The 15642-nt window shown below is 39.6% G+C and overlaps 1 protein-coding gene across 1 annotated transcript; it reads left to right on the plus strand.

The window, feature by feature from the left end:
* Window positions 1–10759: 10759 nt before the first annotated feature.
* LOC108369194 (uncharacterized) lies at window positions 10760–12856 on the plus strand. Its single transcript, XM_017624226.1, has one exon. The coding sequence runs from the start codon at window positions 10760–10762 to the stop codon at window positions 12854–12856; it is 2097 nt and encodes a 698-aa protein (XP_017479715.1).
* The last annotated feature ends 2786 nt before the right edge of the window (window positions 12857–15642 follow it).

Consider the following 15642-nt stretch of genomic DNA (forward strand, 5'->3'; position numbering starts at 1 on the left):
CTTAAGTGTTTTTGTTGTTCCTAATACACGTATAAAACTTTATGTGCTTGTATGTATTAGCGAGTATTTAAATAGATAGTTGCAATTTAAACACCACCTAGAAAAATAACAGGTCTTAACGCGGCAAGTGCCTGATTTAGACTCGGAAATAGATATAAACGGCTTAATTGCAAAGATCATTTTAGTACTAACAGCTTTTTCAAACAATTTAGCAAAGTTAGTGAGTTTAGAAATAGGTCTGTAGTTGCAAATTTGGCATTTATCACCTGCTTTAAAAAAAAGGTTGGTTGGTTGGTAGAAGCGTCGCCTGGGTATGTTCCAGGACCCAATTAGTGCTGAAAGCGCCATTTTGATACGCTTTCTCTGGGACCCCTGATTTTATCTGCTTTCATGATTCGTTGGGTTCGTCAAACCATTTGGATTTTCCGATGAATCTTGTCAGGGTATGGGTGTTCCCCACGTTCGGCGTTTGCCTAAATATCACAGTAGCTGTCCCTGGGCCGCCTGAAAGAGTTAATGCCGATAATAAATCATTCAAATTAAAATACCATGTTTTATTTATGTACCCAGCGCTGACTTTATGTTTGTTCTCACGTAGAAACGTCAGACAAAGCAGAAGTGCCAAAAAGGGAAATTGTGAAGCTTTTTATGGAAAAATGTGGTCAGACTAAAGTTGTAGTTTGGAGAGTTTGGGGAAAATCTCGAGGAGAGGGATAGCAATAGGGTGCGCGATACCACGATTGGCCGGATCGCAACAATGATGAAAGCGGAAAGAACGGTGTTTAGAAGACATGGGGACCTGACAAATAGTCTATAAAAGGGGGTCGCCTGAGTTCCGCAAGAAAATAATCGCCGGTGTCATTGCAACGCTCATACAGTGCGCGCAAGTTGAGCCTTTGTGTTTTTTTTTTGGCAGCATTTTGTGTAAGTGCAGTAACGTGCAAGCATTTTTTTTTATTGAAACAAAAAATATTTATAAAAAAAAATACACATTAAACGCGTCGTAAAAAGTCGCGAGACGAAAACAAAAGAATTGTGAGAAGGAGTGTAGGCGAAGAACCCACAATCAACTTTAAGCGCCCGGAATGACGTGACCATCATAGGCAAGGGGAGGGAGAAGCCAAGATTACCCTCACCAAGGTAGGAGGATTGGTCAGCACCGGTGACGACCAGATAAGGCCCGAAGCATTAGACCCGTGGAAGAGCCCCCCAGCGACACGTAAGTGATGAAAAGATAGATTTTGTCAGGTGGTAGTGTAAATTTTTGTGTGTCCCTAGTGAGCCAGGAGATTAAGGTGGACCACTTCAGTGTGAAGGCAAAAAGGGCACGGCACAGTTCGCTGGTGAGTGCAAGGCTTAAGTATTGTAAAATTCTGTACAAAAGCTTTTGTGCGAGGGAAATATTTTCCAAAGGGAATTTTGTTAAAGCTCGGAACGAGAAGCAAAGAACCAGCCTCCCGGTTTGCGTAAGGGGTCAGTCGAGACCACTACCGGCATGCTATAACACAATCATTGGGAGTAGATGTTACACTGCGCGTCCCACGTATAGTCCCAAAATATTTTTTTTTTACAGAACAATTAATTATTTGTAATATATACGAACATACATTTTAGTTGCTTATGTGATTTGTTAATAAGTTTGTACACACGTATACTTTCACTTTTTTTTGCTTTGCGCCCGCCAGGCAAGAAGAACCCAAACAAAAGGGTAGATTGTAGTATCTTCTGAGCGGGGAATATCCGGCTCCCGGAAACCCTTCACACCATCCGAAAAGAGCTCTTGTAGGTAGGTGGAAGGTTTTCAATATTGTTTGACAGACGTGTTTAACAGTTAATTTGATTGGTTCCTTTTTGTTGTGGCGGTCTGAAACCGATCTTAAATTTATTGATTTCCTTTTTTTCTGTTTTTAAATTCTTATGTTTATATAATGGGGAAAATTTTAGTTTGGCATCCCCCGCGTACAAAAAAAAGTGGCTATGGGGGGGTAGGGGGAGTTCTCCTGATTGCAAATATATATACTTTTAGCCGCAGGAGGCTTATAGCTTTTAAGTTGTTTGTTGTTAAAGTTTGTAAATTGAACTAACCTCTCGGCGCTATTTCACACAATAAACACTATATTTATGTACACACTTCGGCAAAATAGTTGCATTAAAACCCCGCACAATGAAATGTAAACATATTTTTTACATTTATGATTTATTTTTAGTAAATTAAGTAAGTTTTTATAATTATCACGCACTTATACGCCACCCGAAAAAAATTATACCGTTATGATCAGGAGTAAGACCCCTATCGATCCTAATATTATTATTCTTAATAAGAGCAACGTATTGTACACTTATACTCCCTAATTATACGCACTTATTTGTGTATTTTTTTAACGTATGGTAGCACACATTTTGTGTTTCTGTCAGCCACTGTTACTTCTGCTTGTTTGTGAAATGTGGAATCGTTTGTGAAGACATTTATAAACGCGTTTTACTTAATTAATTAATTAAGAATTGTATATTAAAGTGGAAATCTCAGGCCGGGGTTTTAATGCAACTATATTGCCGAAGTGTGTACATAATTAAGTGTTTATTGTGTGAAATAGCGCCGAGACGTTAGTTCAATTTACAAACTTTAACAACAAATAACTTAAAAACTATAAGCCTGCTGCTGCTAAAAGTATATATATTTGCAATCAGGAGAACTCCCTCTACCGTTCCATAGCTACCTTAATGCAGAACTCCGGGATGCCGAACTAAATTGCAGCCATACAATGTTTTGTAATAAATTTTGTTGTGTATTTAAAATGTGGACTTAATCCCTTAAGCTGGGGAGGCAAAGATGACAAGAGGGTGTTGGGCATTGGAGCATGGCAAAAGGGAGGCCGCAAGGAGACACGTCTGGCGTTCCATGGATGGGTGGGCTTCCTGTGGGTGAGATATGCCAGTGGACGAGTCGCCACGTCCACCCGGCCCCATTGTGGGAAGGGTTAAGGATCCGGACCACCTAATTACTGAGCTAGCCAGGGAAACCACAATGGTGGCCTGACAAGGCATGGATAACTAGATATGAAACTCTTTTTCTCGTGAGAGCGCTGTCAAAGTGTGTATTTTTTATAACATTGTCCAGTAGAGCCACTGTGACGAAAACATGTATGGGCATTTATAGAGAAACTTATGGAGAAACTTTTGATTAAACACAACGTTTATATTGCCAGTAAAATCGCGTTTAGTAACAAATACTGTTTTATAGTAATATTAAAAAATGCGGGAAGAAGAAATCCACTGAATTCAATGTGTTGCATTTTCCAAACATGTAGTGGTAGCACGCCACTTCGCGTGTTAGCTGTTTATCTGCCCAGGGATTGGCAGTGCTACCAAGTACGAAAACGAGTTCCTGGGCGCGCTCTCAGAAAAAATGGGAGAGTTTCATATCTAGTTATCCATGTGACAAGGGGCGACAAGTGTACACGACAAAGATAAAATGGCGCCCAAATAAAAACCACCTGAAATAACACCAGCGCCATAGGTTGAAATTGGCGCCGCGAATTAAGTATTTTGGAAATAACGCTGTGGGCATAGTCCAAAGCAGCGCAACGAAAACGCATATCGAACATAGGTACACATACATGTGTACATTAGAGTGGTCCAAAATAATAAAAGCGGAATTTTAATGCCGCCACCCCCTAGGATTGTTCTGAACCGAAAATACATATACCCCTATTTTTTATTTTGAAATCAAAAAATATTTAGGGAGTGCTCACAGCGCTCAAAGTTTTCCATGTATTTTATATGGGGAAAAAACAAATTTTTTCGTAAAGAGGCATAACACTCTTGAAAATCAATATTTTTCAATCGTAAAACTGTGGTTCTCTTCAGGAGACTTCCAATATTGATATCCAATTGTTTATTTAACCATTTTTTATGATTAAAGATTTTTTGTTGGTCCCCCCATTGCATTTTCAAGGACCCATAAAATATAGTCACCATGAAAAAATTGTTAAAGGAAAAATTGGGTATTATTACCGGAAATCTCCTGAAGATAAGCAAAGATTTGCGATCGACAAATATTGATTTTCAAGAATTCTACACTATTTCTACGAAAGATTAACGTCAGGATCTAGGTCTCGGAGCCTATTCCTTCATTCCGTTCATTTTTCCTTTTCAAAAAGACTTAAGTGTTTTTGTTGTTCCTAATACACGTATAAAACTTTATGTGCTTGTATGTATTAGCGAGTATTTAAATAGATATTTGCAATTTAAACACCACCTAGAAAAATAACAGGTCTTAACGCGGCAAGTGCCTGATTTAGAGTCGGAAATAGATATAAACGGCTTAATTGCAAAGATCATTTTAGTACTAACAGCTTTTTCAAACAATTTAGCAAAGTTAGTGAGTTTAGAAATAGGTCTGTAGTTGCAAATTTGGCATTTATCACCTGCTTTAAAAAAAAGGTTGGTTGGTTGGTAGAAGCGTCGCCTGGGTATGTTCCAGGACCCAATTAGTGCTGAAAGCGCCATTTTGATACGCTTTCTCTGGGACCCCTGATTTTATCTGCTTTCATGATTCGTTGGGTTCGTCAAACCATTTGGATTTTCCGATGAATCTTGTCAGGGTATGGGTGTTCCCCACGTTCGGCGTTTGCCTAAATATCACAGTAGCTGTCCCTGGGCCGCCTGAAAGAGTTAATGCCGATAATAAATCATTCAAATTAAAATACCATGTTTTATTTATGTACCCAGCGCTGACTTTATGTTTGTTCTCACGTAGAAACGTCAGACAAAGCAGAAATGCCAAAAAGGGAAATTGTGAAGCTTTTTATGGAAAAATGTGGTCAGACTAAAGTTGTAGTTTGGAGAGTTTGGGGAAAATCTCGAGGAGAGGGATAGCAATAGGGTGCGCGATACCACGATTGGCCGGATCGCAACAATGATGAAAGCGGAAAGAACGGTGTTTAGAAGACATGGGGACCTGACAAATAGTCTATAAAAGGGGGTCGCCTGAGTTCCGCAAGAAAATAATCGCCGGTGTCATTGCAACGCTCATACAGTGCGCGCAAGTTGAGCCTTTGTGTTTTTTTTTTGGCAGCATTTTGTGTAAGTGCAGTAACGTGCAAACATTTTTTTTATTGAAACAAAAAATATCTATAAAAAAAAAATACACATTAAACGCGTCGTAAAAAGCCGCGAGACGAAAACAAAAGAATTGTGAGAAGGAGTGTAGGCGAAGAGCCCACAATCAACTTTAAGCGCCCGGCATGACGTGACCATCATAGGCAAGGGGAGGGAGAAGCCAAGATTACCCTCACCAAGGTAGGAGGATTGGTCAGCACCGGTGACGACCAGATAAGGCCCGAAGCATTAGACCCGTGGAAGAGCCCCCCAGCGACACGTAAGTGATGAAAAGATAGATTTTGTCAGGTGGTAGTGTAAATTTTTGTGTGTCCCTAGTGAGCCAGGAGATTAAGGTGGACCACTTCAGTGTGAAGGCAAAAAGGGCACGGCACAGTTCGCTGGTGAGTGCAAGGCTTAAGTATTGTAAAATTCTGTACAAAAGCTTTTGTGCGAGGGAAATATTTTCCAAAGGGAATTTTGTTAAAGCTCGGAACGAGAAGCAAAGAACCAGCCTCCCGGTTTGCGTAAGGGGTCAGTCGAGACCACTACCGGCATGCTATAACACAATCATTGGGAGTAGATGTTACACTGCGCGTCCCACGTATAGTCCCAAAATATTTTTTTTTTACAGAACAATTAATTATTTGTAATATATACGAACATACATTTTAGTTGCTTATGTGATTTGTTAATAAGTTTGTACACACGTATACTTTCACTTTTTTTTGCTTTGCGCCCGCCAGGCAAGAAGAACCCAAACAAAAGGGTAGATTGTAGTATCTTCTGAGCGGGGAATATCCGGCTCCCGGAAACCCTTCACACCATCCGAAAAGAGCTCTTGTAGGTAGGTGGAAGGTTTTCAATATTGTTTGACAGACGTGTTTAACAGTTAATTTGATTGGTTCCTTTTTGTTGTGGCGGTCTGAAACCGATCTTAAATTTATTGATTTCCTTTTTTTCTGTTTTTAAATTCTTATGTTTATATAATGGGGAAAATTTTAGTTTGGCATCCCCCGCGTACAAAAAAAAAGGTGGCTATGGGGGGGTAGGGGGAGTTCTCCTGATTGCAAATATATATACTTTTAGCCGCAGGAGGCTTATAGCTTTTAAGTTGTTTGTTGTTAAAGTTTGTAAATTGAACTAACCTCTCGGCGCTATTTCACACAATAAACACTATATTTATGTACACACTTCGGCAAAATAGTTGCATTAAAACCCCGCACAATGAAATGTAAACATATTTTTTACATTTATGATGTATTTTTAGTAAATTAAGTAAGTTTTTATAATTATCACGCACTTATATATGTATACGCACATTGTGAATACAGAACCGTTGATTCAACCATGGTTTCACACTGACATTAGGAGAGTGCTGCCACATCTAATAAAATAACAATAAAAGAGAATTGTTTTTATCCTACCCATTTTCCTGCTCAGCGTTGAATTAGTAGTAAAGGAGGGTGTGGGGTTAAATACCCCCAATATATAAAAAAAACTGACAAGCGCCGCGATTTTTTATTAAAAATTTTCATTATTGATCGAAGTATTGATTTCTATGGAAAAAGTGCCGCGGGCGGAAATTTTTAATAAAAAATCGCGGCGCTTGTCAGTTTTTTTTATATATTGGGGGTATTTAACCCCATACCCTCCTTTACTACTAATTCAACGCGATTTTTTATTAAAAATTTTCATTATTTATCAAATTATCGATGTACATTTTCTACATTTGTGTACTTTGAACTACAATAACACCAGTAAATACTATTTCCACCCGAAAAAAAATTATACCGTTATGATCAGGAGTAAGACCCCTATCGATCCTAATATTATTATTCTTAATAAGAGCAATGTATGTACGTATTGTACACTTATACTCCCTAATTATACGCACTTATTTGTGTATTTTTTTAACGTATGGTAGCACACATTTTGTGTTTCTGTCAGCCACTGTTACTTCTGCTTGTTTGTGAAATGTGCAAACGTTTGTGAAGACATTTATAAACGCGTTTTACTTAATTAATTAATTAAGAATTGTATATTAAAGTGGAAATCTCAGGCCGGGGTTTTAATGCAACTATATTGCCGAAGTGTGTACATAATTAAGTGTTTATTGTGTGAAATAGCGCCGAGACGTTAGTTCAATTTACAAACTTTAACAACAAATAACTTAAAAACTATAAGCCTGCTGCTGCTACCGTTCCATAGCTACCTTAATGCAGAACTCCGGGGATGCCGAACTAAATTGCAGCCATACAATGTTTTGTAATAAATTTTGTTGTGTATTTAAAATGTGGACTTAATCCCTTAAACTGGGGAGGCAAAGATGACAAGAGGGTGTTGGGCATTGGAGCATGGCAAAAGGGAGGCCGCAAGGAGACACATCTGGCGTTCCATGGATGGGTGGGCTTCCTGTGGGTGAGATATGCCAGTGGACGAGTCGCCACGTCCACCCGGCACCATTGTGGGACGGGTTAAGGATCCGGACCACCTAATTACTGAGCTAGCCAGGGAAGCCACAATGGTGGCCTGACAAGGCATGGATAACTAGATATGAAACTCTTTTTCTCGTGAGAGCGCTGTCAAAGTGTGTATTTTTTATAACATTGTCCAGTAGAGCCACTGTGACGAAAACATGTATGGGCATTTATAGAGAAACTTATGGAGAAACTTTTGATTAAACACAACGTTTATATTGCCAGTAAAATCGCGTTTAGTAACAAATACTGTTTTATAGTAATATTAAAAAATGCGGGAAGAAGAAATCCACTGAATTCAATGTGTTGCATTTTCCACACATGTAGTGGTAGCACGCCACTTCGCGTGTTAGCTGTTTATCTGCCCAGGGATTGGCAGTGCTACCAAGTACGAAAACGAGTTCCTGGGCGCGCTCTAATGTGACAAGGGGCGACAAGTGTACACGACAAAGATAAAATGGCGCCCAAATAAAAACCACCTGAAATAACACCAACGCCATAGGTTGAAATTGGCGCCGCGAATTAAGTATTTTGGAAATAACGCTGTGGGCATAGTCCAAAGCAGCGCAACGAAAACATATCGAACATAGGTACACATACATGTGTACATTAGAGTGGTCCAAAATAATAAAAGCGGAATTTTAATGCCGCCACCCCCTAGGATTGTTCTGAACCGAAAATACATATACCCCTATTTTTTTATTTTGAAATCAAAAAATATTTAGGGAGTGCTCACAGCGCTCAAAGTTTTCCATGTATTTTATATGGGGAAAAAACAAATTTTTTCGTAAAGAGGCATAACACTCTTGAAAATCAATATTTTTCAATCGTAAAACTGTGGTTATCTTCAGGAGACTTCCAATATTGATATCCAATTGTTTATTTAACCATTTTTTATGATTAAAGATTTTTTGTTGGTCCCCGCATTGCATTTTCAAGGACCCATAAAATATAGTCACCATGAAAAAATTGTTAAAGGAAAAATTGGGTATTATTACCGGAAATCTCCTGAAGATAAGCAAAGATTTGCGATCGACAAATATTGATTTTCAAGAATTCTACACTATTTCTACGAAAAGTTGTTTTTTCCCCATATAAAATACATTGAAAACTTTGAGCGCTTTGAGCACACCCTAATTTTTTTTTATTTCAAAATAAAAAATAGGGGTATAATTTTTTTTGGTATAGAACAATCCTAGGGGCTGGCGGCATTAAAAATGCGACCTTATTTTTTTACATACATTTTTGGACCACTTTAGTGTACATGCATACAAAGTTCGTGTATAAATTTATTTCAGCCCATAAAATAATTTTTTGTTATAACGTTTAAATAAAAGGGTCCGGTGGGACTTTATTCTCCCCCTAAACAGATGCCTTGCTTTCAGCATTAGTGCGTTTCAACCGCATCTGATTAAGAGAGTTGTAGGATGACCAGACCCCGGCAATAACCCTAAGATAGGATGACCAGACCCCGGCAACAACCCTAAGATGGCATAGCTGGACATGAATAGTCTAGACTAATAGCATCTCCATCCACAATGCATTTTTTTATGGTTCATGTTTTTTTTTGTTTGGAAAGTAGTTTCGGGATGTAAATGTTTTTTTTTTTGCTTTTACTCAAAGTCCTAATAGATGCATAAAGTAATTAAGCTGCTTTGAAGTTTTAAGGTATGTTATGTGTTATTTAATAAGAAAAGTCGACATATTAATATTGCATTGGCTTTATTCAACAGGGTATTAATTTTCGCTTGCATTCTTTTATGCGTAGCTTGCACTTTATGCCTTTTAGTGTATTCTTATCGCCAAATAATTTGGCATGTGTCAATTTACATATAAGACATTGTTGATTAATGCACACAAATGAAGGTAGACGCAAAATGTGGAATATACGTATGTCAACAAAAACGTGGGAATAAAGCATTTGCATTAATTATGCTTATGTGAACCAAAACGTGGGAATAAAGTCTTTACAATAATTTTGCTTACGGTCTAAAGTTTTATGGCCTTATTTTTTAACTACGTAAGCATTTAGGTTGTATAAAAACGTAATCATTAATTCAATAAAGTTCACTTGAAAGAAATCAAGCAAACAACAGTGTTCGAACTTGGCGTAATCGCTACTATTCTGAACATTCTGGTGACCCCTGTGAAAGGACATTCAGCTTAAACAAGGCCAGTGCAGCAGTTTAAGGAGCCACAAAACTAAACTAAAAGAAGAAAAATGGATCGTTTCGAGGATTTGGCCAGACAACAAAAAGAAACGGGCGGCAATATTAAAGCAATTGTCCGAAACTTTAAAAAGGACCCGCAATCCAGGAAGCAGTCAGTCAGCTATTACGAAGAGCGATTGAGAAGACTGGACACTTCGTCTGCTTGAAAATCCCCAGCTGGATCACGACTACTTCACAAAGGACTACTATAACAATATAATGGAAATTGTAAAGGAGATTTTCGAGTCCGCAGTGCTCCAATTGGCTCAAACCCCGACGAGAGAATTGCGCTTAACAACTGATGAAGGAAATACAGCTTCCAACGAGTACACTAAACTAGTTCGCAGACAAAGGGTAATGATGGCCTCGTTGCGACGTTTACTGAACAACAACGTTTCCAACAATTAATAGGCTGTGGGAAAATATAGAAAACATTCACTTCAGGATATATGAGATGTTCGACAACCCAACCGAGCAGGGCTACAAGCTCGATAACTTCCTTTCACTTGAAGAAAAGGTATGGAGTACTTTATAAGCAGCTAATAGTGACTCCCATTCTGAGAAATCTTTAAACCAACTTCCGATTAAACTGCAATCAATTTCATTGCCGAAGACAATTATTCCAAAATTCGATGCCACCTATTTAAAATGGCAAGAATTTCACGACCTATTCTCGCAACTGGTAATAAATCAACCTCTTTCAAAAGTTCAGAAAATGTGGTACTTGAAAACTCCCTTAGGGCCAGTTGTTCAATGTCTGGTTATCACTATCTACCAGTTAAACATCATTATCGATGATTTCGACATCATGCATATAACATGTGATAAAGCAGTCTTTGCATTTAACCGAAGCTTCTGCCTCCGATTTGTGTTAACCAGACAACGAACAACCGGCTCTTAGTGGGGGAGGCTGGAAATCTAATTAAACATTTCGCATCAACAGGAGAGAATTTTTATGCAGCTTGTTTCATGCTTCTGGAGCGTTACAACAACAAACGCTTGCTGGTGAGCAAGTTAGTAAATGAGCTAACTACTACACCTGGAAGCACATCAATGGACAATGTTAAAAAGCTGCATGACACAACACAAGAATGTCTATTAGCATTGCAAAATTTGCAGATAGACACATCAACATGGGAGCCACTTCTGCTCCCCATTCTACTAAAGAAACTGGATCAACCGACTCGTTTGCGGTACGAACAATCATTATCAAAGCCACGGGAGGTACAAACACTCAAGGAATTACTGCAATTTGTGGAGAAACACTTTCAATCCATGGAAGCGATGGGTGCCAAAGACAAATCTACAAGCTCAACTGCAAAGGTGTGCACTTCAGTCTCCAAAGGTCATAGAAATGACACTTGCAGCATGTGCAAAAAAGGAAAACATCCATTATTTTCTTGCAAGGAATTTTTACAACAGTCTCCATCGGCACGCTTTCAGTTCATACAAGGGCAGAAATATTGCCACAATTGCCTAAAACCGGGACATGGTTCTAAAAATTGTCTATTAAGAAACTGTCTGAAATGCAACAAAAAACACAACAGGCTGTTACATTTCGAGGATTCAAAAAGGGATGTGAGCAAAGACATTACATCAGTAGCCACTCCAACACAAGACAACGGATCGCAAAGTACTACACCATCCAGGACCAAATCAACGCCATCAAAAGACGAAGCAGCGTCACTTACCACCGCAGAGCACACAAAGTCAAACACATATGTACTACTCAGCACTGCCATGGTGAATGTTAGAGGAATCGGAACAGAAGTGCAGTGTCGGGCAACTCTCGATTCAGGCTCACAAGTTAATTTTGTGACTGAACGATTGGTTAAACGTCTTGGCATCTCAACTATACCAGCATCAATATCCATTAGTGGCATTGGGTCGAGGAGCACTAAGATACAGCATCGAGTCAATGTGGCGCTACAGTTTCGGATCAACAACTTTACAACGCGGCTAGAGGCAGCGGTATTGCCTCAGATTATATCCCCGCAGCCTTCGCAAGAAATCAAGATCGACGAATGGCAAATACCTGAGAACATCATGTTAGCCGATCCATCATTCAATCATCCTGACAAAATTGATATATTGCTGGGGGCGGAGTTCTACAACCAACTGATGGCAGCAGGGCAAACCAAACTGTCTGATGACCTACCCATTCTGCAAAGTACAGTGCTGGGATGGATCATCGCGGGAAAAGTTAGTGGCAACTACATCTCAAATGAAATATGTGGAATCTGTACCAACGATCACATCAACTTAGATGCAGCCATTGCTCGATTATGGGAACCTGAGGATGTTGCAACTGTAAGAAAACAACATTCCGCAGCAGAAAAACAGTGCGAAGCTCATTTCGCACAACATACACTCATCAATGAAAATGGGAGATTCATGGTAAGGCTACCATTTCATGAAAATCCGGAGGCCTTAGGGGAATCCTATGGGATGGCGTATAATCGATTCCTGGCCTTAGAACGTCGACTGGCAAAATCGCTCCAGACAAAGAATCAATATGTACAATTTATGGAGGAATATGGGATCTTGGGGCACATGACGCAAGTGGATATTGATTCCATCAGTAAACCTAGGAATCCTCTTGGTGCTCAGTTTCTACAGGACAAGTTTTATGTAGATGACGGAATTGGTGGGTCAGACAGCTTAACCACGACGATGGAAATCCAACAGCAACTGATACACATCTTAAAACAACGTGGTCTTAACCTAAGAAAATGGTGCGCCAATCACTCACAATTGCTGCAAAATGTTGGCATGGAGGAACAAGAAGTTGACATAGACTTTGACAATGACATCAATCAAACTATAAAAACGTTGGGGTTAATATGGATGCCTAAGATGGATCGATTCTGCGTAAAGGTATGCCTAGGAAGCTGCAGTCTTGCAACTAAACGCTCAGTAAGCGCCGATCTTGCAAGGCTCTTCGATCCGTTGGAGATACTAGCACCAATTGTAGTCATGGCAAAACTATTTATTCAAGGTCTCTGGCAACGGAAACTGACATGGAATGAAGCATTACCAGCCGATATGAATGAGAGATTGCCTTGAGCTCTGTGCATCAGTACTGGGTGCCCAACTAACTACAAGTGTCAAATCAGACCTTAAGCTAGACGATGTGGCTACATACTTTGGGACTGATTCACAAATCGTGTTGGCGTGGATTAACTCATCCTCAGCATCATACCAATTATTTGTGGCAAACCGTATAGCTGTTATTCATGAGCACACTGCCGCTGAACAATGGCGGCATATAAGCTCAAAAGACAACCCAGCTGACATTCTATCTCGAGGACTGCCACCGGGGAGACTAAAAACCTGCAATATGTGGTTTTATGGGCCAACAAACTTGCTTGGTAAACAAGTAATTTTTAGCAAAAAAAACCGACTTAAAAAAAATATATATATATCTATATATTTCATGAGATCTAAACCAAATTAGTATGGGACCACCTCTGAGACACTACCTTTCCGTTGCAAAAAAAGAATTATTGAAATCGGTTGACGTGGTGCAAAGTTATGCGGTAACATACATAAAAAAAAAAAATAAAATATTCCGACGAACTGATAACCTCCTCCATTTTTGGAAGTCGGTTAAAAAGACACTTGGCCTTCAAAGTATTCCAAGGCATTATCAGTAATCGACGAAGGTATCAACATGGAACGGAAAAGGGTGACATCAGTCGCTGTTGCAACCACTGGACATGAAGGAAGCGTACTTTATAGCATTCGACACAATGGCTCTTTCAAAACGTTACAAAGAGTGACAGGCTACATGCTGCGATTTATCAACCAGGCCAGAAACCAATCGTGGCAGTCAGACATTCCCTTGACTGTACACGAATTGGAAAAAGCGCTTGTGGTAATCGTTCGTACAATGCAGCAATTGGACTTTGCGGAAGAGCTTCAGCACCTTAAAAAATACAACGACGTTCGCAAAAACAGTTCTCTCCGCAGCCTTTCACCGTTTCTGGACAATAATGGCATCATCCGAGTTGGGGGGCGTCTACAAGCATCAGAATTTGCATACGATGCCAAACCCCCCTATGCTAATTCCACATAACAATTCACTCGCCAAATTATTAGTACAAATGATCCATAAAGAAAACCGTCATTGTTGACCTCAAGCGCTCTTAGCTTACACAAGGCGAAGATTTTGGCCTATTAAGAGAAAATTGCTGACACGATCAATTGTGCTAAACTGTGTAAGATGCACCAAAGCTAAGCCAAAACTAATGAGTCAAATTAATGGGAACTTGCCTTTAACAAGAGTAACTCCAGCAAGACCATTCATCAACTCAGCCGTGGACTTCTGGGGGCCAGTTTGGGTTCACTTCAAGATAAGGGGTAAGAATCCACAAAAGGCCTATGTAGCGGTATTTTGCTGTTTTGCCACAAAGGCAGTACATTTGGAATTAGTCAGCGACTTAACGACGGATTCATTTATTGGTGCCTTAAAACGATTTATAAGCCGAAGAGGACATGTCAAAATTTATATTGTGACAACGCAACCAATTTTGTAGGCGCGAAAAATTAGCTTTCTGAACTTACTGACGTTGTTTATGGAAATTCATCACGAGAATCAATAGTAAAGCAGTGAAGCGGAAAGGGAATAATATTTCATTTTATATCTCCTAGGACTCCACATTGTGGCGGTTTATGGGAAGCAGCGGTGAAATCAGCTAAGCAACTACTAATAAGAAGCACCTCGACAGCGTCCTTAACGTATGAAGAATTGGACACGGTAATTATCGAGGTGGAAGGAATCCTAAATTCCAGACCAATCAGCCCAATGTCCGACAATCCTAACGATCTAACAGCTTTAACTCCAGGCCACTTCCTCATAGGAGAACCCCTTAATGCCCAAGTTGATCCTACGTGTAGGCCACAGCAAACAAATTTATTAACAAGATGGAAACTTGTTTCTCACCTCAAACGCGAGTTTTGGAATCGGTGGTCCCGCGAATATTTATCTGACCTTCAGCTGCGAAATAAGTGGAAGACACAACACAACAACATCAACGTAGGTGACATCGTGATCATCAAAGAAGACAACACACTGGTACTTCAGTGGAAGAATCATCAATGTATATGAAGGAAACGACGGTGTAGTGAGAGTGGCTGATGTAAAAACTGCTAGTGGCACCTGCAAGAGGCCTATTCATCGGCTTGCACCCTTGCCCAAGCAAATAAATGATGCCACAGAACGACAATCAACCAACAAATTGCTTGAGGAAGACAAAATTCCATCAAGGAAGAATAATCCTTCCTCACACCAAGGACTTGCTACACTTCTGATTACCCTACTCATCTTGCCATTGGCTTTAGGAGCTGAACTTCAAAATAAGCGGCTTGGATCAAGGCTTGGCATTCATTTTGAAGGAATAGGCTCAACAGCCATATCAATGCTACCAATTCCTACTAGGACTAATGGGACTATGCTTGAAATAAGTCCGTGTGCTGCAGTTTTGGCAATAAACACAGCTCTCGGTCAATATTTCCCTCTGAGCATTTCCAAATTTCAATCTTGTGTGGATATCAAAAATGGAAATTACATCTGTTCTAAAATTCAAATTCGTTATAGTCACGGTTCATCTAAATGCGCATGTGCAGTAAATTTGTTCAACAACAAGGTAACCGAGGTTCAATGTCAGTTGAAGATTCTCTGTTTCGGCTAGAATATCTGAAAGAACAATACGCGTGTTCATGGGGAGAAATTCTACGCNTTAGCTTTCTGAACTTACTGACGTTGTTTATGGAAATTCATCACGAGAATCAATAGTAAAGCAGTGCAGCGGAAAGGGAATAACATTTCATTTTATACCTCCTAGGACTCC

Source organism: Rhagoletis zephyria, unplaced genomic scaffold (assembly GCF_001687245.7).
Source record: "Rhagoletis zephyria isolate East Lansing unplaced genomic scaffold, Rhagoletis_zephyria_1.1 Rzeph_scaffold_03536, whole genome shotgun sequence".
Taxonomy (NCBI): Eukaryota; Metazoa; Arthropoda; class Insecta; order Diptera; family Tephritidae; genus Rhagoletis; species Rhagoletis zephyria.